The sequence below is a fragment of the Equus caballus genome, chromosome 4 (genome assembly GCF_041296265.1).
Source record: "Equus caballus isolate H_3958 breed thoroughbred chromosome 4, TB-T2T, whole genome shotgun sequence".
Taxonomy (NCBI): Eukaryota; Metazoa; Chordata; class Mammalia; order Perissodactyla; family Equidae; genus Equus; species Equus caballus.
The window spans coordinates 93,282,467-93,307,480 of NC_091687.1; the positions used below are offsets into that span (position 1 = coordinate 93,282,467).

The window sequence follows — 25,014 nt, forward strand, 5'->3', positions numbered from 1 at the left end:
GATGCTTATCCTTAAGGAAATGCCAATGTGGGGGAAGTTGTACCTTTATCTTAAGGGCATTTGTTCTTGCCTTTGGGACACAGGAAATGCTTAAAGCAGATATACAATGCATGCTCAATGGCCATGTTAGGGCCTTTTGGAAAAACAAAGTCAGACTGAATTACATTTACACCAAATGGTTTCCTCATATACTCCAATATATCCTATTGCTTGCAATTTATTTGTCATTAGGAAGAAGAAGTAAACTAAAACTAAGACAAATTAAATAGGAATACAAAGTATAAAATAAATGGTGCTGGGAGATCAACTTCCACGATGACAGTGTGAGGGCCTCTTGCAAAAACTGGTGAAAATTATTATTTTTTTTAAATACAACCATTTAAAGTCTCTGAAAATGGTCATAAGGGGATATAGCAAAGGAAAAAAAAATCTATTCTTGAAAATCTACTAAAATTTGATTAACAAAAGCAAGAGCCTGTCATATTTGAATTGACTCCGCCCTCCTTCCTCCCTCCCAGCTCAATGAGACTGAAACCCCACTTCAGATTAGTGCAGTCAAGAACCCAGGTCCCCCTCTCCCCATAGATACCAGTCAGAGGGCTATCTTCCCAGGAAGGGCATGGTATCATTATTTGTTATCCTGCCTCCAGCTACCTGTTGCTGAAGCTAAGTTCCAGCTGAATGCAGCCAAGAGGTAGGGGCTCCCTTCTTTCATCCAGACCCCATTCGTGAGAATGAGACTGTACCTTGGGTGCTACATCACCGAGAATATTTTGGCCTTAATTGCCTTGCCTTGGTCTGTAAAGTGGTGGTTCCACACCACGAGAGGCAGATAGAGAAGACCTGAGACTACTGCCCTCTTTCCACCTACAGCTCAGCTCCTAAAGTTGGGTATCACTGAGAGAAGAATGCCATTGTCCGCACCTCCAGCTCCAGAGACACTCAGGTCAGAAATTTTGCCTTGGGAGAGAACCAGATTAAACAGCGCCTAATCTTTTCCCCAAGTAAGTAACTTAATTTGCAATAGATCCTGGAGAAATTCAAGTTTAAGGGCATTCTCAAAACCAGTGCAAGTATGATAAAAGGCAATTGAGAATAGATTGGTAGATTCATTAGAGATAAAAGCTAAACTATAGGCCAGCTAGTTTGCCAGAGAGAACTGGGGAAAGAGATTGCTGAGAGGAGTCCTCCTGGTGTCAGAACAAATTTCAGACACTGCCCTCATGAACTATCTCTTTAAAGGAGCCTGAATTTGATTGGATTAGTCTGTAGAGCAATTTATGCCCCAGGAAACAATAGAGTTATAAATCAGAAATTAGTGGAATTTAACAGCTGGGTGTTGTCAGGGAAAGAGACAGTCAAAGACGGCCCTGTCAAAACCACTGCCATCCCTGGGTGAGTGTGGGCATACCCAAGTCTGCACCCCTGAGGAGCAAAACCAGAGGCTTAACTCTGCAAGGGGATAATGAACTTCACTAAAATAATCTAGCTGGTCACTAAAGAAACAGACAAATAAATAATAATAAGCTCCAGAAGGGGTAGGGAGAGGAAGATCAGTACCCAGAATTCAACAGAATTCTCTAGTTAGGAAGTAAACCTGACAGACAAGATGAAGGACAGCTAAAGTGATATCTCTGGTTGATGGGATCCAAACACTCCACCCTTGGATCCAATCAATGAGTTCTTAAGCATCTGTTACGTGTGGAGAACCCAGAAGTTGGAGACCTGGGGACCAGGCTTTATCAGATTCAGAAAATTAGAAGATTTCTACTCAAATATTCAAACAAATAAAAATATCAGAAGTTGTTTTGCAAATATTTCCTGTGTTAATAATAGTGATCCAGCAGCAGTAGGGAATTTAAAGTTAGCCGTAACAGGTTTATTCAGCAGATATTGAACACCCAATACACTGTCATCTGCCAAATATAGATTGAATTAGCCGAAAGTAATTTCCCAAGAACTTTTGAAATTATTTTTCTCTCTTCTTTCCTTAGTTCTTTTTTTTTTAACCTTTTATTTTGAAATACTTATAGATCCACAGGAAGTTATAAAAAAATGTATAAAGGAGGTGCCTTGCATCCTTCACTTCTCCTCCATTGTTAGTATCTTACATACATTATCATACTATATCAACACCATAAAATTGACATTGATACAATCCAGAGACCTTATTCAGATTTTAGCAGTATGCATGTTCTCGTTTGTATTAGTATTCCTCACAAATTTTAAATTCTATTTGTAAAGCATATTGTTACGTAATATTGTAAATTTTGACAATTGATATCTAATTCTCTGTTTGTAAATTATGCAATCTGAACAATGTGATTATGCTTGGGGGAGGGCCAAGATTATAAAAAATTTGTTTGGTAAACAAACTCCCTAATTGATCTTGTGTTAAGTCATTTGTACAACCCAATAACCAAAGTAAGTTTTGTTTTCTTATTTTTTTTGGATGTAGATATTGTGAGACATATTTATTTAGTTCTCATAAACATGTCCACATAGTGGTTTTCCTCATCTATCAAAGCTATATTTCATGTTGTAAAAGGAAAAAACTTCAATCGAGTAAGTTTAAAGATCCAATTGGCTTTATTCAGTGGTTAATGGATCAGGTAGTGTCCCATCTAGCAAGTAGAAAGGAGCTCCAAGGAGTTGTACAAAATGGCAGGTTTTTATAGGCAGAAAGAGGGTGGGACAAGGAAGTTAAGAGTTGATTATTTCAGGCAATGTCACCTTTCCTCAGGGGAAGGCAGGGGGTCTTATCAGACAGATTACCTTACTGGTGTTCATCAGGAAATTCCAGACTGATTGGTTTAAAATTCCACCCCTGAGAGAGGTTGAAACTACAAATAAGTTAGGTTTTAAGACTTGGTGGGGCTCAGCATAGTGACTTCATTTTGGGCCTTTTGTTTCTTTTTTAACCATGTAAAATATGATAAATTCCTTTATATTAAATGTTCACGTATTTTTGTCTTTCTTGATTGGCAGTTTACAATTGTTATGAAATCATAATCTATAATTAATATTGAATCTTCCAAATGGAAAACAATCATCATTTGGTCATTTCAGACAGTTGCATACATTCTAAGTGTGTCCATAAACTAATGGAAGTTCTTAGTCATTGATCTTAAAATTTATTTTTTAATAATCTTTAGCAAGAAGAGTGAATAATGTCATCTTATTGCCTGAGGACAACTTAAATTCATGCTCTTGAAATATTTCTTATTTTAATGGTTTGCTTCTAAGGTATCAATACATCCCTAATATAATATTAGTAAATTATTTTTAAAGTTTTTTGGTTAAATTTATTTCCTACCAGGGCACTCTTAGTAATTAATTTTGAAGATTTTCAGCAAAAGCAAACAATTATAGATTACTGTCGTTAGAATTTGTAGATCATATTCATAAGGACACCGCCTGGTGATTTTCTATGGGATAAATGTAATAGTTTGTTATGGTTCACAGCATCATTTCAATCAAGGGAAGAGGGCTAAAAATGACATTAAGAGTTTATCAAATCAAGTCTCATTACAAACAAATTTTCTTCAGCCTACTCTCACCCCTTGTCTCTCCAAATTCTAGTGACTATATGACACTGCTACTTTTAACTTTGGGTAATTTTTTTCTAAATATTTCCCTTTCTCTCTCCCTTCAATAATCAATAATAAAGTTTTGGTTTTTACATTTTCCTTCCATTTTCATACTGATTATATCATTTTTTTTTTTTTTTTTTTTTTTGCTGCCAATCAATCTTATCTACAAAGAAAGAGATTTTAACTCTATTTCATTGTCCACTTTCATCGTGAATTGATATGCATTACAGCTTGGCAAAAATATTTTCAATTCGTTTTTCCTTTCTCAGGCCATTTTGGAAAATTCTTTATAACATCCACATACCAAAGATGCAGAAACGAAAGTTTGGAACCATTTAAAATGTTTTCGTGGTTACATAATGATTTGTAAACTACTCGAGATTAGCCGCCACAATTCTATAGCATTTTGTGTCTCTTTAACTGGATCATATTGCTAACTCCTTTCAAGATAGAAAGCAATGCCATATATATTCTCTTTCTTCCTCTGGACTTCTTTACAAGCTACAAGAAAATATTTTTCATCTTTTCTATATAAGCACAGGTTTGGAATCGCTTATACATTTTCATATAATTTTAAATATTCTCACACATTTTACACACTTATCTTCCTACATCTTTATTCTTCTCATTTAAGTAAGTGAGATTATAAGTATACATTTTTTTGGTTTCTTTCTCATCTTAAATAAGTTCTATATGAAATGAAAAAATTTTAAACTCCATTGGTATCAATATTTTCTTCTACTCATTGCTATAGGAGAAAAGTAGTGTTGTGAAAGATATCAGAAAGTTCTGATTTAAGAGATTATTTTTGTCTTTTCTAAACCTCTGAGGATAAAATGAGGAATGTTGAAAATTACTGTACCATAAAGCATATAGGAAGTCTACCTCATTTTCATGTTTATAACATAGTACTGTTTTCCCTCTGGTTCTGTGTTTCATTAGGTTTGTAATAAAGGACATTTAGTGCAAAGACATAAAGAATCAAATTCTGATGTGAAAGGTAATGTTCTGCTTCCACCCTCTCATAAACAATTACTTCATTTGCTCAGCACTTTTTTGTGCTACAACTTTGAGATTGCCACTGTGCTTGGTGCTAGGGATATTAAGAAGTATACTATATCATTTCTTCCTTTCAGGAGCTCACCTTTTAATAGGGAGAGATAAACAAGTAAACAAGTTCATTGCAGTGTTACACATGCAATGTCAATAGTCTGGACAGAGTTCCAAGAGAGCACAGAGAAAGGAGTGGTCAGTTACATTGGAGGGTTCGAGAGTGAGTGGTCCACACACTTGAGGGATATCTCTGATTTGAAAGCTTTTTCCCCAAACAAAATATAGAGATTTTATATTCTAAAAACCATCTTGGTCCTCTTGTTTTATAACTTAACAAAGGATGAGGCCAGGCGAGAAATTAAATTTTGGAATATTCACTTGCTTCTACTGGAATCTGATGAGCCTGATATGAATCTCTGATTGACTAACATTTCTGGTATTCTTTTTCTGAATTTCTATCTCCTTATCTTTCTTTAAGGTCCTTTGAAAAATATTCATTTAATTTGAGCAATATTTTAATTTTATCTAAAATAATTCTTTAATTTTATGTGTATGAGTATTATTTTTGTATATTTATACCATACTTATTTCTAAAAAGGATTTGAGGTAACCTAGTTAAAAATACATATACATGAACATATATCTTTTTAGTTTATGATTTGGCAGGCTAATTAAAAATAGAAATGGGGATAAGAACCACACCAAGGAAAGGGGAAAATTCTAGTATAATTAAAATGGTTAATTTACTTGAATTTTAAATTAATTATTCTTTTTCATAGTGATCAGTCAAGCAAATCAGTTACTTTTTATATGTAACTTTTATATATTCTTCTGATAAAAATTTAATGTCAAAAATTAAAAATAAAGAGCACATTTTAGAATACTTATTGTAGACCTTTTTCTACATCTATACACATACACTCCATGTTAATTAATCACAGAATCTTCAGGTTGTTTTGGAACCTACATTTTCATTTAAAATTGAAGTGTATTATTAACTTCTTTACGTGGTAATAAACGGTGGCAAAGTATTCCATTGTAAGAGTGAACCTTAATTTATTTAGCCACCCTCGTTCTTAAACTTTTATTGTTTACATTTTTTTATTGTAAACAACAATGAAGACCTTATAACTTCCTATTTGTATATATTCTTAATTATTTATTTATAGCAGATTACTAGAAAGGAATTGCAGACCCAAAGGGTATGGATATTTTCTAGACTTTTGCTATATATAGCAAAATTGCAACAAAAATTCATAAGATTTGAGAACTGTATTAATTTCATTGAGCTAAACTAGTGTTTACATGTTATCTGCTAGCATTTTTCATTTAGAAGATAAAAATATGAAATATAAAAGTCAATGAATTATTTTCATGCTACTAATGACATTTTACCATCTTTTCTAGATACGAGGACAAATGTATCAGATGATTGTATATTTGAATACTTCAGAAGACAATTCCCTAATAAAGCTTTGGGTGAGTGAAATGGGGATATAGACAGTAATGGGTGGTCAACTATCATCTGATCTGAGCTATTGAATAATATGTATCTGATCAAGATCAACATATAAGAAACTAGGAGATTATCTTCACATTGGACGGCCAAGGAACAATTCACCTTCCCAGAAATTTTGAATCTCAAATTTTTATTTTTTCCTCTAGCTCTAGAAATATATAGAGGAAGCCAGTAGAAATTCATTATATGTCAATTTGCTTTCTTGTATTTTTACACAGTCAAAAAAAAAAAAGAATATTGATCTCATTGTCTGATCTTTATTTCCCTTCTCACTGAATCTTAAAGCAGAGAGAAACCTTAAGAGTACTCGTCTCACCTCCTACTCATTACAGGATCCAGACTCATCCACCCTTTGATTGACTACACTTGGTGATTAGTAGTTTAACAAATTGCAATACAGTTCATTCCATTGCTAGAGAGCTGTGACATTGAGAAAGTTCTTTTCATGTTGAGTTAAAAACATGTGTCCCTGTAAATTTCATCTACCTCTTTAATAACACAAAACAAAGAGAGAAGGAACCTTACAGGTAAGCATTTCTGACTGACTCATTTTCTCTAATTCTCCTTGAAATAATGAGAACAAATGTAAAACCTCTTCCACATGATAGATCATAAGTATTTTTAAAAATATCATGTATTTCCCTGAAACCTTCCTTCCATTTCGTCCAACCATCTATAATACAGCATGATTCACATCTCTTTACCACTTTATTTACTCCTTTCTATCACTATTCAAGCTTGAAGGAAGCTGAGCACAGTATTGCAGATGTCATCTAATGCGTATACAGTAAACCTTCAGTCTCATTTGCTTCTTTCTAGATACTAGATTTCCATTAACGCAGTCTAAGATTGCATTTCTTCTTTTGAATATTATCCTAAAATATTGACAAATTGGATTTATATATATTCAAACCTATAAAGTTTTATTTCTACAGTGCTGCTGCTAAGTTGTGTCTCCTCCATTCTCTACTTCTTCAATTTTGGTTTGGTATTTTGGCTCAATGTACTGGGCTTTAAATTTATTCCTCTTAAATTAAGTCTGCTTAGATTCAGCCTTTCATTAGCTCTTGACCTTGATTATATCATATTGTTGTTCTACATACAGATGTGTGTATACCTGCATAGATGCACATATATATTTGTGTGTATACATGTAAGTACATACATAGCTATACATACATTTGACCTCTTGTCAAAGCTTCAGACTCCTGTATTTAACTTTCTGCTATACATCTTCACATAGATGTCCCAAATATCTGAATTCAAATTTATCTGCTTCTACACTAAATGGTATTCCTCCTGTATTCTCTATAACTTTGGCAGCAGTAATATCTACAGAACCAAGCTAGAAACCTGGTAGTTACCGTCTTTCCTCCTTTCACTTCCATCCCTCTGTCCAGTCATCCACTGAATCCAACTGATTCTACCTTGTAATCTCTTTTTCTCCATCTTAACTACCATCATTCTTTTCAGACTCCTATCACCTATTTACCAGGAATACTATAGTTTTCTAGTTGGTCTCCTTGTTACCCATATTGCCATCCTAATTCCACCCTTTATAGTACCATAGAAATGACCTGTCAGAAACACAAATCTGATTATGTAACACCACTACCCTAAAGCCTTTCAGTAATTCTCAGTTCTCTAACAGTGGTTGAAGTTGGCACAATCCTGAGACTTAAAATTTTTTAGGCTTTCTCTTTATAATTTTTCAACTTTTAATTTTGAAATAATTTTAAGAATAGTACAAAGAACTATGTCTATCTATCTATCTATCTATCTATCTCTTTCTATATTTCCCCCAATCCATTTCTATAGACATTATGCTCCTTTATTCCCAAACAACTTCTGCATATATTTTCCAAGAACAAGAACGTTCTCTCACATTAAAATCAGAAAATTCAACTTTTGATACAATACTATTTGTATCATACTCTAGTTAAATTTTGCCAAATGTCCCAATAATGTCCTTTAGAGCAAAACTTTTCCCTGATTCAGGATCACGAATTGCATTTAAGTGTCCTATCCCTTTATTCTCTTTTAACTTGGAACAATTGTTCAGCCTTTCTTTTCATTCACAGCACAGACATTTTTGAAGATTATGGGCCAGTTGTCTTATAGAACATCTGGTTTTAAAATTTTGGTGTCCATGAGAATTACCTAGGGAGCTTATAAAAACCCCAGCTTCTGATTCTAGGTTGGTCTTTGTTGTCAACTCTTGAATCTGCATTTTTTTGTATAAAATACCTCAGATAATTCTGATATGGGTCATCTACAGACCACACTTTGTGACTCACCACTTGGGGAGCTATAGTGAGAGTTGATTAGGAAGCCAAGCAGTTGGGACCTAGCCCATTTAACCCTTTTTCATCATGAGTAGACTTGTTGTACAATTTTTCTTTCAATAATGGTCTGTTACTTAAAATATATATATATATATATTTTTACAACCATTTGCTGCAGCATAGAAACCAAATTCTCTAACATGAAATACAAGACTTCCAATGAACTGGCCCCTGACTACCTCTCCCGGTTTATCTCTTGCCATTCTCTGCCTTTTACTTTATGCCTCAGCAAAGATGATCTTGTAGCCTCAAAATCCATGTCTTCTCAGCTCCTTGCCTTTGCTCATACTGTCTTTTCTGCCTGAAACATAATTCTCCCTCTCTTCAACTAGATTAGCTACTCATCATTTAAGAAGTAGGTATCAAAGTTTAATAAGACTCATATACAGTTCATTACAATGAGTGAGATAAATTGAGTGATAACACTATGCACAAAATGTACCGTGCTATGGCATTACATAGAAGTTATTTGGAGATAGGGGAGTATCAGAGAAAGTTTCTCAGAAAAGGTAATTGTTAGAATTCCAGGGGACAAATACATAGCATTTTTCTTTATAATGTTCTCAATCCATTAAGAATTAAGACAAAAGAGTAAGACAAACAAAGAGTAAGACAAACTGAATCCAGCAACATATGAAAAGGATTACACATAATGACCAAGCAGGATTTATCCCAGAAATGCAAGGTTGGCTTAGCATATGAAAACTAAACAATGTAATCTATCATATTAATAGAACAAAGAACAAAATGCACATAATCTCAGTAGATGCAGAAAAAGTGTTTGGCAAAATCCAACATCCTTTCATGATTTACAAAAACATTCAACAAACTAGGAATAGATGGAATCTTCCTCAACCTAATAAACGCCTTCTATGAAAATCCCACAGCTAATATAGTAGTTGATGGTGCAAGACTGAATGCTTTCCCCCTAAGATTAGGAGCAAGACAGGGATGTCTGCTCTCAATACTTCTATTCCACATTATAATGGAGGTTTAGGCAGGGTAGTTTGGCAAAAATAATAAATAAAAAGTATCCAGAACAGAAAGGAGTAAAACTGTCTCTGTTTGCAGAAGGCATGGTCTTGTATATAGAAAATCCTATGGAATACACATACACACACCAAAAACTATTATAACTACCAGATGAGTTCAGCCAGGTTGCAAGGTAAAATATTAACACACAAAAGTCAATTGTAATGGGTGGATTTTATGGTATATGAATTAGATCTCAATAAATCTGTTATAAAAACCAATTATAGTTTTATATACTAGCAATGAACATTCTGAACATGAAATTAAGAAAACAATTCTGTTTACAATAGCATCAAAAGAATAAAATACTTGGGAGTAAATTTGACAAAAGCAGTGCAAGACTTGTACACTGAAAACTACAAAACACTGTTGAAATATATTAAAGAAGATCTAAATAAATGGCAAGATACCCCCATGTTCATGAATCAAAAGACCTGATATTGTTAAGATGGCAATTTTCCCCAAATTGATAAACAGGTTCAATGCAATCCCTATCAAACTCTCAGCTGAAACAGAAACTAACAAGCTGAACCTAAAATTCATATAGAAATGTAAAGGACCCAGAATAACCAAGACAATTTTGAAAAAGAAAAAGTTCAAAGACTCACACTTTGCAATTTCAAAACTTACTACCGAGCTACAGTAATGAACACAATGTGGTATTGGCATAAGGGTAGATATAGAGATCAGTGAAATAGAATTGAGAGTACAGAAATAAGCCCGTATATTTATTGTCAATTGATTTTCAACAAAGGTTCCAAGAGAATTCAATGGAGAAAAAATAGTCTTTTCAACAAATAGTATTGGGGCAACTGGATATCCACATGCAAAAGAATGAAGTTGGACTTATTACCTTACACCATACACAAAATTAATTCACAATGGATGACAGACCAAAATGTAAAAGCTAAAGCTACTCTTAGAAAAAAACATACTCATACTATGTAAACCTACTAAGGGGATGTCTAGTTTCAGCTCCAACATGTAAAAGGCTGGAGTTGGAGAATAGACCTTTGTCATGGAGAATGTTCTGGGTATATTTCGCAATACTTACTCTTCCTCCCCTCATCAGAGTCAGCCCCTTCTAGCCTTCCTGTCTCACTGAAGGGTTGGAGGAAGGAAAGCTAAGAAATGCTTGTTAAGGTCAGAGCCCAGGGACACAGACCCACTAAAGGACTGGGATTTAATAATAAGATTATAGGATGCTCCCTTTCCCCCTTGGTCATATCTGAGTTTATGCATGTCTCTCTCAAACATGGCATTCCAGTCAAAGCCTTGGTACATAGTTGTATATTCTTAGGTGTGGGTCCTTCTAGTTGTGGCATGTGGGATGCTGCCTCAGCGTGGCTCGATGAGCGGTGCCATGTCCGCACCCAGGATTCGAACCGACGAAACACTGGGCCGCCTATAGCGGAGCACGCAAACTTAACCGCTCAGCCATGGGGCCGGCCCCAAGAACAGACTCTTATTGCACTTATCCAAATAAATATATTTTCATGAAAATAAGAATGACATGAAAATATGACCCCCCTCACCGTCACATCAACATGACTCCAGTACAATAATAGTTGTTTATAGTTGAAAGATCTGCAAGCAAGACACAGATTCTATCTGATAAGTATTTTTTAGAGAATCCCAAAGAAAACAGGATATACAAAAACAAGGATCCTATAGGAATTCTGAGCCTCTGGCACCAGAAACTAGAGCATACATTAAACACAGTCCTGGTGAATAAAGATATGAAGAAAATAAGAATTAAAAAATTAAAACATGCAGTCCAGCTCCTTGTCAGATTAACATAAAGCCCAATGCTAAAGGCCTATTAACCTCAGTTCCTGTTACTCACTGTCCAATTTTCAACAAAAAAATTATAACGCATTCTAAAAGACAAGAAAAAACACAGTCTGAAGAGATAAAACAAGCATCAGAACCAGACTCCAGTATGACACACATTTTGGAATTAGCAGACATGGAATTTAAAATAACTATGATTAATATATTAAGGGCTCTAATGGAGAAAGTAAATGACATATAAAACTGATGGGTAATGTAAGCAGAGAAATGTAATGATCTAAGAAAGAATCAAAAGGAAATGCTAAGAATCAAAAACACTAACAGAAATAAAGAATGCCTTTGATGACCTCATCAGTAGACTGGAAGTGGTCAAGGAAAGAATCAGTGGACTCAAAGGTAGGTAAGTAGAAACTTCCCAAACTGAAATGCAAAGAGGAACAACAATAAAAAAATTTTTTAAAAAAGCACAACAGAACATCAAAGGTTTGTGGGGCAACATCAAAAGGTGTAACCTACACATAATTGGAATTCTAGGAGGAGAGGAAAAAGAACAGAGTAGAGAAATATTTGAGGTAATGATGGCTAAGAATTTCCCAAAACTAATGACAGATACCAAACCAGACATCCATGAAACTCAGAGAACACTAGGCAGGATAAATGTTAAAAAAAAAAAAAAAAAAAAATACACCTAGCACATCATATTTAAACTTCAGAACCAAAGACAAAGAGAAAATCTTGAAAGAAATCAGAGAAGAAAATACCCATAGAGGAATAAGGATAAGAATTAGAGCAATTTGTGACAACATGGACAGACCTTGAGGGTATTATGCTGAGTGAAATAAGTCAGAGGGAGAAAGTCAAATACCATATGATCTCACTCATAAGTAGAAGATAAAAACAAGGACAAACAACCACATAGCACTGGAGATTGGATTGGTGATTACCATAGGGGAAGGGGGTGGGGGAGGGCAAAAGGGGTGATTAAGCTCACATATGAGGGGATAGACTATAGTTAGTTTTCGGGTGGTGAACATGATGTAATCTACACAGAATTCGAAATATATTATGATGTACATCTGAAAATAAACAAATAAATAAAAAAACGAATTAGAGCAGATTTCTTGTCAAAAATCATGCAAGCAAGATAAGAGTGGAATAAGATACTTAGTGTTAAAAGATGAAAACTTCCAACCTAAAATTCTACATCCAGCAAAATTATCATTTCAAATGTGAAGAAGAATTAGGCTTTCTCAGACAAATAAAAACTAAGAGAATTCATTGACAGCAGGTCTGATCCTCAAAAAATGTTAAAAGAACTTCTTCAGGGAGAAAGATAATGATATAGGTCAGAAACTCAGATCTACATAGAGTGTGTCAGAGAAGAAATAAATAAAACAAAATATCTTTTACTTGTACTATTCCTAATTGACCTAAAATGTAACTCTTTGTAATAAAAGTAACAGTGTATTGAGTAATTATAAAAAACAAAAGTAAATCTTGGTGACTTTAGGTTACAAAATAGCTCCTTAGCTATGATACCCAAAGAACAAAGGACAAAAAAAAATAGGTAAATTGAACTCCATTAAAATTAAAAATGTTTGTGCCACAAACAGTAATATCAAGAAAGTGACAGTGTGGTCCACAGAATGGGAAAAACTATTTGCAAATCGTGAATCAGAAACGTGATTTGTATGTAGAATATATGAAGAACCCTTAAAACTCAATGATAGAAAAGCAAATAACTCAGTTTTCTAAATGGGCAGATGATTTGAATAAACATTTCTCCAAAGAAGATATACAAATGCCAATAAGCACATGAGAAAGTACTCAACACCTTAGTCATTAGGGAAATGCAAATCAAAACTACAATGAAATACCACTTCACATCCAGTAGGATGGCTATAATCAAAAAGACAGACAACAATAAGTCTTGGCAAGCATGTGGAAAGTTTGGAACCCTCCTACATTGTTGATGGGGATGTAAAATGGTGTAGCCAATTTGAAAAATAGTCTGGCAGTTCCTCAAACAGTTAAATGTAGAGTTAACAAATAACCCAGCAATTTCGTTCCTAGGTATATACTCAGGAGAAATGAAAACATATCTCCACACAAAAACTTGTACATGAATGTTCTTAGAATATTCTTCGTAATAGCAAAAGGTAGAAACCAGTGTCCATCAATTGATGAATTGATAAACAAAATGTGATATATGCATATAATGAGATATTGTTCAACTACAAAAAAGAATAAAGCACTGATACATGCTACAACATGGATGACCCTTGAAAACCTGCTAAGTGAAGGAAAGTGGACACAAAAAGCTGCATATTCTATGATCCATTTATGTGAAATGTCCAGAATAGGCAGGTCCATACAGCAGAAAGTATATTAGTGTTTGCCAGGGGCTAGGGGTTGGAGTGAGAAATAGGGAGTGGGTGCTAATGGGTATGGGGTTTCCTTTTGGCACGATGAAAATGTTCTAAAGTTAGATTGTGATGATGGTTGCACAACTCTGCAGATATATTAAAAAAAACACTGAATTTTACATTTTAAATGGGTGAAATGCATGGTACGTAAGTTATATCTCACTAAAGTTGCCCCAGGATGCAAAAATTCTGAGTTTTCAGTGATAAGCAGAAGTTTGGGAAAAAGTACAAAACCCTTTTGCCATCATTGCTTTCAGTTTGCAAAAATAGAGACTGAAAGCAACATTTTTTTGAGGGGGAGGGTTTATTTTTTGTTTTCCAACTTTCTTGAGATATGATTAACACGTAATATTGTGTAGCTTTGAGGTGTACAATGTGATGATACATGTATGTCAAGAAATGGTTACTACAATAAGGTTAGTTAACACATCCATTATCTCACATAGTTACCATTTTGTGTCTGTCTGTGTGATGAGAACATTTAAGATCTACTCTCAACAACTTTCAAGTATACAATACAGTAATGTTAACTATAGTTACCATGCTGTACATTAGGTCCCCAGAACTTACTCATCTTCTAACTGGAAGTTGTACCTTTTGACCACCAACACTCATTTCCCTCACCTCTCAGCTCCTGGCAACCACCAATCTACTGTATTTCTGTGAGTTTTGTTTTTTTAATTTCCACATATAAATGAGATCGTACAGTATTTGTCTTTGTTTATCTGACTTATTTCATTTAGCGTAATGCCCTCAAGGTTCATCCTTTTTGTCACAAATGACAGGATGTCCTTCCTTCTTGTGGCTGAATAATATTCCATTGTATAAATATATACCACACCTTCTTTATCCATTCATCCATTGACCAACACTTAGGTTGTTTCCATGTCTTGGATATTGTAAATAATGCTACAATGAACATCAGGGTGTAGACATCTCTTTGAGATCTTCTTTCATTTCCTTTGTATATATTCAACAGAAGTGGGATTGCTGGATCATACTGTAGTATGTAGCTGTACCAATTCACATTCCCACCAGCAGTGCACCAAGGGTTCCACATCCTTGCCAACACTTGTTATCTCTTGTCTTTTTGATGATAGCCATTCTAACAGGTGTGGGGTGATATCTCATTGTACTTTTGATTTGCATTTCCCTGTGATTAGTGATATTGAGTACTTTTTCATGTACCTGTTGGCCATTTGTATATTTTCTTTGGAAAAATGTCTATTTAGTTCCTTTGCCCATTTTTTAATCAGATTTTTTGGTATTTTGCCATTGACTCATATGTGTTCTTTATATATTTCATATATGAACCCCTTATCAGATATATGATTTGCAAATATTTTCTTACATTCTATAGGTTGCCTTTTTTTTTATTGATTGTTTCTTTTGCTGCACAGAAACATTTTAGTTTGATACAGTCCTGCATTAAACTTTGCTTTTGTTGCCTGTGTTTTGGGTGTCATATACAAAAACTCATTGCCAAGACCAATGTCAAAGAGCTTTTACCCTATCTTTTATTCTAATAGTTTTATTGTTTCAGGTCTTACGTTTAAGTCTTTTATCTATTTCAGGTTAATTTTTGTGAGTGGTGTAAGATAGGGGGTCCAATTTCATTGTTCTGTATGTGGTTATCTACTTTCCCCAACACCGGTTGTTGAAGAAAGTATCCTTTCCCCACTGAGTAGTCTTGGCTTCCTGTCACATGTTTTTTGACCATATATGTAAGGGTTTATTTCTGGGCTCTCATTTTGGTTCTGTTGGTCTATGTGTCTTATTTTTATGCCAGTACCATATCATTTTGATTATTATGGCTTTGTATTGTAGCTTGAAATCAGGAAGTGTGATGCCTCCAACTTTGTTCTTCTCTCTCACAAGTGCTTTGGCTATTCAGAGTCTTTTATGGTTCCATACAAATTTTAGAATTATGTTTTCTATTTCTGTGAAAAATGCCATTGGAATTTTGATAGGGATTGCACTGAACCTATAAATGGCTTTAAGTAGTATGGACATTTTAACAATATTAATTCATCCAGTCCATGAACATGGGATATCTTTCCACTTATTTGTGTCTTCTTCAATTTTTTTCATCAAAGTGTGATAGCTTTCAGTGTACAGGTCTTTCACCTCCTTGTTTAAATTCATTCTTAAGTATTTTATTGATTTTGATGCTATTGTGAGCGAGATTTTTTTAAATTTGTTTTTCAGATCTTTCATTGTTAGTGTATAGAAACACAACTGGTTTCTGTATGTTAATTTTTGATCCTGCAAATTTATTGAATTCATTGATTATTTCTAACAATTTCTTGGTGGAGTCCTTAGGATTTTCTCTAGATAAGATCATATCACCTGCAGACAAAGGCAATTTTACTCCTTCATTTCAGATTTAGGTGTCTTTGATTTCTTTTTGCCTGATTGCTATGGCTATGTTTTCCAATACTATCTTGAATAAGGGTGGTGAGAATGGACAGTGTTGTCTTGTTCTTGATCTGAGAGGAAAAGCTTTCAGGCTTTCACCATTGAGTATGATGTTAGCTATGGGCTTGTCATATATGGCCCTTATTATGTTGAAGTATGTTCCTTCCAAGCCAAATTTGTTTGGGTTTTATCATGAAAGGATGTTATATTTTGTCAGATGTTTTTTCTGCATCAATTGAGATGATCATATGATTTTTATCTTTCCTTCTGTTAATGTGATGTGTCACATTAATTGATTTATGTATGGTAAAACATTCTTGCATCCTAGGGATAAATTCCACTTGATCATGGTATATGATCCTTTTAATGTGCTATTGAATTCAACTTGCTAGTATTTTGTTGAGAATTTCTGCATCTAAATTCATCAGGAATATTGATCTGTAGTTTTCTTTTCTTGTAATGTTCTTATATGGCTTTAGTAATGCTGGCCTTGTAAAATAAGTTTGGGAGTGTTCCCTCCTCTTCAACAATACAATTTTTTTTGTGTCGAATGGATACAGCATAGGTTATGCACTTTTCATAGTCACTGTCATTGCTTTTTCCCCTTACTGCTAAGGTTGGCGACCATGATTTATAATTCAGTGGATCATCCAGTGGTACATCTCTAAGTGATGGGACATAAGTGTGCAACTTAAGTGTGTTGCAATCAGGAGTGTTAACAATTCATTTTAGACTCTACCTGTGAATTAGCCCTTGTGCTTTGTATTGAGATAGAGTTAGTTTAATTTTAACGTTGTGGATATTGGGACCAAGTTTCTAAGAGTCCAGGTAATTAAAGGACAACAGCTACAATATCAAAGCCAGCAGGAGCCAGACTTCACCAAAAAAAAAAAAAAAGGTTAAATTTGTTGTTTTAATGCAGATACAACGTAGTGGGAGAGGGGGCCTAAATAACCACAGCAGAGCTCAGTGTACAGTTTGGAGAAAAGAATTTGGTATTGGGCATCACGAAGGAGACTGAATCTCACAAGTCTAAGGTGAGACAAGCAAGTACTTCAAAATCCATTGAAAGTTTTTTCACCTCCCCAAAAGACACCAATGCTCAGTTAAAAATAATAGCTGGTGGACTCGTTTGGGCATACCACATGAATGAACATTCATTATCATACAATTCCCTTGGTTGCTTGATGAAACTGAGTAAAATTACATTTCATGATTCAGAAGTTTCCACTAAAATGTCCTGTGGATCAACCAAAGGGGAAATTTTGGTGACAGATGTGTTAGCCTCTTATAATGTAAAGTTCATTTTGTCAGATCTTACCAATGATAATGTTTTCTACAGTGTATCACATGATACACTGAATCAAAAAAATTCCCTCTAGCACTTAGGTGCTTTAATTTGAAAAATGAGGTCTCAAATATTGATTTCTTTGATTTTTATGAAACCACAAAAGAAAATGTAAAACCAAATATTGTTAATATGTTGTCCAAATACAAATTGGACTTTGCTCATCTATCTGCATTTTTGGCAGACAGTGAAAATGTAAATTTTGGAAAATTTCATTCAGTCTATAAACTTCTTACCAAAGAAAATAAAAAATCTTACCTGCAAATGTCTTGCACACCTTGTACTAAAACAGAGGGTGTGATTTGCCATCTGTGATGAAAGTTTTTGCTCACTTTTTAGTTTCCTCAAAACATGCAGAAGCACTTAATGAGATTTTTGGCTTCATAGAAATGGAAGAAGGTAGCCTCCTTAGACTTGAGCCTACAAGATGGCTATCATTGTTGCTGGCCAGTAGAAAAGACTTTAAAATGTTGGTCTGCCATTAAATCACATTTTCAACCTGTGGGATAAGAAGAACGTCCTCCTCTAATTTGGAAATAGTTTGAAGATGAGAATAGAGGAAAAGACTACAGTAAAATAATTTATATACGGTTTCTGTAAAACTGTTGCATGATCTTTGAAGAGGCCATAAGGAGCATAGAAAAGGATGAATTAACTGCACCTGAGTTGTTCAATATTATTTGTAGCTTTTAACAAAAACTCATACAGTGAAAAAAATGATATTTTGGGGTAAATAAGACTGACTCAGAACTCAAAAATATGTCACCAGAAAGGGGTAACTAAGTAAAACAGTGCTAAAACCTGTAATTTATTTGAAGTCTACCTTCAGTTTAGGTTCAAACTATCTCTGTGCTTTAAAAACATTTTCCCTGAGAAAGAGAAGTTTAACTTATGATGAAATCCAATGTGCTTTAGAATGTCTAAAAACAATTGACATTTTAAATACGGTGACCTTACATAATGAATTTAAAGAGGCAGAAGATCTGAAAGCCCAAACACTAGTCTACTAAAACCAGTCTATAGATACAAAGTGGAAGGACATTTTTGGAGAGCCGGAAACTAATTCATTACAAGTCTAGAAATCTGCTGTTCTTAATAAGTAAAGTCGTATTCCATGCTCAAACTCATCTGTTGACAGCATACCTAACTTGATGTCATTGCATTGGACTGCCACCAGGAATCAGTGTAATGTGAGCTTGAGAAGAGGAGACCTGCAAGTCAAAGAGAACTTGATCTTGAATGTGTTTGGTTTTACGACTACATAAAATAAAAGAAGGATATCCTAAAGGCTGGCAAGCAGTTCAGAGGAGTATTACTGGAAAAGGAAACACAAAGAGCAAAAATATCCTACTTTATCATGAGACATAAACATTCATTGTTAATTTTAATTAAATATAGGTAATAGGTATTTATCAGCCCCATTGTATTTACATTCAACTTTTAAAAGGTCTTATATTTATGTGTCTTAGGAATACATAATAGGGGCTGGCCCCATGGCTGAGTGGTTAAGTTTGTGGGCTCTGCTTCGGCTACCTAGGGTTCACCAGTTCAGATCCTTGGCATGGACCTACATACTGTTCATCAAGCTGTGCTGTGGTGGCATCCCACATAGAAGAACTGGAATGACTTATAAATAGGATAATCAACTATGTGCTAGGGCTTTGGGGAGGAAAAAAAAAAGAGGAAGATTGGCAGCAGATGTTAGCTCAGGGCCAATCTTATTCACCAAACAACAACAACAACAAAAACATAACAATATGGTGTATAAAATTTAAATATCCAATAAAAAGTTAAAATCTGTATCAGGGGAAAGAAAGAAGCATTATATAAATATATTGTTATATTATTCTCACATATACTATTTGTTTACTTTGTTCTATTAATTGCTACTAATTGCCACTGTTAATTATTCCTATTGTTTCCTTGAATAATGGGTTTATGTAACAGAAAAGCAAATAATACAAAAAAATATAAAATTTTAAATAAACACCCATTATATTAAAATCATAATACTTGAGTGTATAAAATTATTTATAATATATTATACTATTTTTTGGTCTGGTATGACCGTGTCCTGCATTGGCTCTCTAAAAATTAGTCACCCTACTATACATGTAGCTGTCCTTCACAGATCCTAACGTACATATTTTCAGTTCTGAACTGTTGACAGTTAGTGGATAGGTATTTCTACTGTTTGCTGTTCTCTTGAAACAGTTTAATTAAAACAAGGGAAATATATACTAACGTATTTCATACGTCTGAATGAAACAATGACAGATTAACTGAAGATAAGATCAATTAAGCCAGCCATTAAATATATGAATGAAGTTATTATTGAGAAAGTAAAAAATTAAGTTTTGTTAATCTTAAAAGTCTAAGTTCAGTAACTTTATAGTATATTCTCTTTTTTAAATGAAAATACCTAGACAAGCCCCTTCTTGTCCTCTACAAAGATATTTGAGGTAGGAGAACTACATTTGATTTCTCCTACCTGACTACCTCACTCTTTTTCCTCTGTTTTCTAAGATTCTGATTTTGAATTAAAACAACAGGTAAAAGCGACATTTTGATAACAATTGCTAATTGGATGTCTCCTTATATTCTATACAGTATCTGTGACTAGGGCAGATTTATACATAGGAGTGCCCATATGATGCGTTTTGAAGGGTTCTGAGATTTCAGTATCCTCAAACTATCCCAGTGGATGCCTTAAAAATCTACAGTTAGACATTTATTTCTACTCATTTATCATTGCATTATCTGAGTTTCTCTTCTTTTTTTTTTTTTTTTTATTTTTTCTGCTTTATTTCCCAACCCGTCCCGGTACATAGTTGTATATCTTAGTTGCAGGTCCTTCTAGTTGTGGGATGTGGGATGCCCTCTCAACGTGGCCTGACGAGCTGTGCCATGTCTGCGCCCAGGATCTGAACCCTGGGCCGCCTCAGCGGAGCGCACGAACTTAACCACTCCGCCACGGAGCTGGCCCCTGAGTTTCTCTTCTTAAGAAGAAATTTCTAGCATCAGATAATTATTCAGCAGTTTAGAATGAATGACTATCAAATTACTATCTGTAATAGCAATTGGAGCATCGGTCACTTAGTGATAATACCAGTACCTAAAAACTGAAATAGGAATAGAAAGGGAAGTCAGGGAGAATATAGATAACATAGCCTTTTAGTTTTGTCTACACTAGTAATTATTCTATCGCTAGCTCCCTTGGCAAGTTTCCCTGTCCTTAGGAATAATATGAACGACCATCTAAACAGTGGACTGGGTAAATATTTGAGAATAGACTGAATTTGCACAACAGAGGACACATGGTATGCCCTTTCTTCCTTCCTTGACCTCGTCTGAGAACTTGGTTTCCACTCAATAAAATGGGTTCTGTTGAAATATGTAGACTCTCCTGACCCCAAAACCCAGAAAATTAGGTAAGAAACCATCTTGAGCATAACCTGTACTCAGATCTAGAATTGATCAATTTAAACCAAGGCTTAATTTTAAAAAATATATTATTTGGCCTATCTATGGAAAGAAATCAAATGATATATCAAGATAAGAGAAAGTGATAGAAAAAGTACTGGATTTAGAAGATGCGAATTCTATACCTGCCCCTCCCTCTCATTAGCTATGTGATCTTGAGCAAAGAGCTTAACTTGTCTGATTCTGTAACATTCCCTTACATTCCCTCTCTGATGTAAGATGGGGATATCATTGGCCATCCTGCCTATATCACAGGCCTGGTGAGAGCCCCAAGTAAGATAATATCTGTAAGAATACTTTGCCTATGTGAGGTGTAATATACAAATGTAACAAGGCATTATATTACACTTGATGAGACAGTTCACTGTTGACATTGAAATCAGAATACCCAATTTCTTTCAGCTCCCAAAATATGATTCAGAGGCTTAGCAAGGTCCAAAAAGACCATTTCTTAGAAACCAGTGAGAGGCCAATCCAGAAAATAATTCATACCAAGAGCACTGACTTGTATGGAAACTGTTTCAGTGACATCTTTAAAGTGTCCTATGAGCAAACAAACTCCCAGTTGGACTGAGAAGACAAGGATACCAACAGAAGGGTTTTTGTTGGTCTTTTTTTTAAAGATTGGCACCTGAGCTAACATCTGTTGCCAATCTTTTTTTTTTTTTATTGTTCTCCCCCAACTCCCCCAGTACATAGTTGTATATTCTAGTTGTGGGTTCTTCTAGTTGTGTATGTGGAGTGCCACCTCACATGGCTTAATGAGCGGTGCTAGGTCTGCGCCCAGGATCCAAACCAGCAAAACCCTGGGCCTCCAAAGTGGAGCACGCAAACTTAACCACTCGGCCACAGGACCAGCCCCAGAAGGGTTTTTTTGATTGTTTAGGATTTAAATAAATAAAAATATAGCTATCATTAATAAAAATCTATGAAATCTGGATATGGGAAGTCCTTTTATAAACAGAGAAGGTTAATAGCTATTTTATTTCTGCCTCTGAAAAATACTTGCCTTATTTAATCTCTTTATGAGTTGAATAAGAAAAAAAATTATTTTTGTTTAACATAGCCTTGAAAAAAATCTATTTAATTGCCTGACTCCCGATACCTCCTTTTTATTGATGCTGTTTCTATACCATAGAATAAAAAGGTAATGGACTGCTGATACACACAACATGAATGAATCTCAAAATCATTGTGCTAAGTAAAAGAAACCAGATACAGAAAAGTAGATACTCTATGAAATCTCATATATATGAAATGCAAGTTAATCTATAGAGCCAAAAAACAGATAAAGGTTTCCTGGAGTAGGAGGGGATAGCATAGGGGATGAAGGGAAGACTGCACAAGGAATGTGTTAGAGATTATCTTTTCTAGATCTTAATTGTGGTGATGTTTTCACAGGTGTTTACAACTGTTGAAACTCCAAGGTTTGGGGCCAGAGCAACTAGCTAGATTGACTTATCATCTGCTGAGATGGCAAAGACTGAGGGTGGAGCAGCAATTAAGTTTAGATATGCTGCTTTTAAAATGCCTTTTAGAGGGGCTGGCCCCGTGGCCGAGTGGTTAAGTTCGCCCGCTCCACTGCAGGCAGCCCAGTGTTTCGTTGGTTCGAATCCTGGGCGCGGACATGGCACTGCTCATCAGACCACGCTGAGGCAGCGTCCCACATGCCACAACTAGAAGGACTCACAACGAAGAGTATGCAACTATGTACCGGGGGGCTTTGGGGGGAAAAAGTAAAATCTTAAAAAAAAAAAAATGCCTTTTAGACATTAAAGTGAAGGTATTGACTAGGCAGTTGTATAGGTGAGGCTGGAGTTCAGGAAAGAGATCTGGGCTGGAGATACACTTGGGAATTTTCAGTATAAAGATAGTATTTTAAGGCGTGAATGTATTTCAAGGCTGGATGAGTTTCCTCCGTGAGTGTAAATATAGAAGACGGTTAAGGAGCAAGTCCTTGGGAACTCTGCTGATGGATCAGGAAAAGAGTAAGAACCAATGAACGAAGACTGAGGCGCGCCCTGTAGGGTAGGAGGAAAACCAAAAGAACGCGTTGTCCTGGAAGCTAAGTGAAAAAGTGTATCAAAGAGGAGGAAATAATCAACTAAGTCTAATGCTTCTGAGAAGTCAAGTGAGATGGATTTACTATTGGATTTTACAACATAGAGGTTTTATTGAGGATCTTGATCAGAGAAATTTCAGTAGAATGACAGAGGTACAAATCTAGTTAAAGTGTATTTTTAAATAGAAGGAGAGAAATTGGAGACAGGTATTATTCATGGAATTTTGCCATAAAAGGGAGGGTTTTTTTCAGTGTTCCCCACTGCTTCCACCACATGCTTAATTTAAAAATTAATTATGTTTCTCAACTTTATCCAGTCTTTCCTGAGCTGTGATTCTCATCACTTCTTGATTACATTATGTCATAGATATATGTCCTATTGAGTCTTGATGACATGCTAATAAAAATTCTACATTTTTCTTTTTTACTGAAGCAAATCATTTCAGAAAGAGCTATCTTTTCTTCTTCTTTGATGTTGCCCCCTATCTTTATAATATATGCATTTAGGGGTATACATTTTCCTCTAAAATGTTATATCTCCATTAACACTCAGTTTATTACAGAAGGAAGTCCGCTCTATTCCATTATTGAATTTATCAAATAGGAAATCATATGGATTCTGCCAGAGACTGAGAGGTCCACTTATATATCTTCAGTTCTGGAAGAGTTTATATTTATTGATTAGATATAGTACAAATACAGAGATTCAGTTGACTGAAGAGAGTGAATTCATAATAAATCCTGACAGTTTTATGTCTAAGTCATTCCTTCTTTGAATTTGGTAAACACAAACGCAGTACTCTTGCAGTACCCAGTCTTCGTTTGGCCAGATCACCAGCACCCAGAGCTAAGTCATGGCACTCCAGGCATCATTTCTCTTTCTTTGGAGCATACTTCACCTGCACAGGTTGTTTACATTAGCTATCTATAACCATTTCTTTCAGTGCCTTTGATGGATTCTAATTATTGAGCAACCATAGCAGCAAAAATAAATCAAATTATTGAAGCTGAGTGATGAGTTTAAGAAGTTCCTTATACTATTCTCTCTCTTTTGGGGGATATTGTAATTTTAAAAAATGAAGTCCAAGAGTATACTCTCTCAACTATCACTGGTCCTCTAGATCCCATGCCCATAGATTTCCTTAGTGACATAATTCTAATTACTACCCTCTTTCTAACCTTCATCAAAATATAGTCACTATTCATTACTTTTACTTCCTCTCCTGTATACTTCTTGAACTACTAAAATCTGGCTTCTACTCTCACCATACCAATGAAATTGTTATTTCCAAAGCCATCAGTCCTTATTGTACTTGACTTCTTTCCTATTGATTATTCCCAGAGCCGTTAAACCCTCTCTCCATTGATTCATTGAGCAATTCAACACATGTTATCTGTGGCACTACTCTCTCCCTGTTTTATTCCTGATTTTCTGGCCATTCATGTTTGGTGTCCTACATGGGCTCCTCTTCCTCTGCCTAAATTTAAGTGGGCTCTTAAAGTATGCCATCCTTTGGTCTCTCCTCTTCTTACCACATACTTTATTTCTGAGCACTCTCATCTATAACTGTAGCTTCAACAAACAACTGATGATCGTCCTACTTTTAAATCTTCAGTGTAGGTATCTATTCTGAATTCCATGCTCTTCTGCCCACTGGATATCCCCATTTGTTTTCCTCACAGATACTTCTAACTCAACTTGCCCACTGCAGAGCCCATTCTCCTCCTGTGTTCCATGTTTTGGTCAGTAGTACTGCCATCATCCACTTACCTAAATAATAACCCAAAATATATCCTAATCTTCCACATCTCTGTTTTTGGTATCCAATAGTGAGAAGCTCTATCCATTCTACTCCCGAAGATTCTCTTGAATCTGCATGTTCATCGTACTGCTGCTCTTTAGTTCAGACTGTTTTTGCCTACCTCGAATTACTGCATTAG

The 25,014-nt window shown here is 35.0% G+C and overlaps 1 protein-coding gene across 10 annotated transcripts in view; it reads left to right on the forward strand.

Annotated features, from left to right (window-relative positions):
• The window catches only part of AGBL3 (AGBL carboxypeptidase 3), a 96,330-nt gene that overhangs the window by 47,467 nt on the left and 23,849 nt on the right, over positions 1 to 25,014 (forward strand). For 5 of the 10 annotated variants that reach the window (XR_011438247.1, XR_011438249.1, XR_011438248.1 and 2 more), the window contains 3 exons: positions 874 to 1,004; positions 4,536 to 4,593; positions 6,054 to 6,125. Coding sequence is in view for 5 of the 10 variants with exons in the window: in XM_070265834.1 (XP_070121935.1) it covers positions 4,536 to 4,593; positions 6,054 to 6,125 (130 nt within the window). In the remaining 5 variants the exon portion in view is untranslated. The remainder of the gene's footprint in view (positions 1 to 873; positions 1,005 to 4,535; positions 4,594 to 6,053; positions 6,126 to 25,014) is intronic. The other 5 variants (XM_070265834.1, XM_023639718.2, XM_023639720.2 and 2 more) reach the window with 1 other exon arrangement.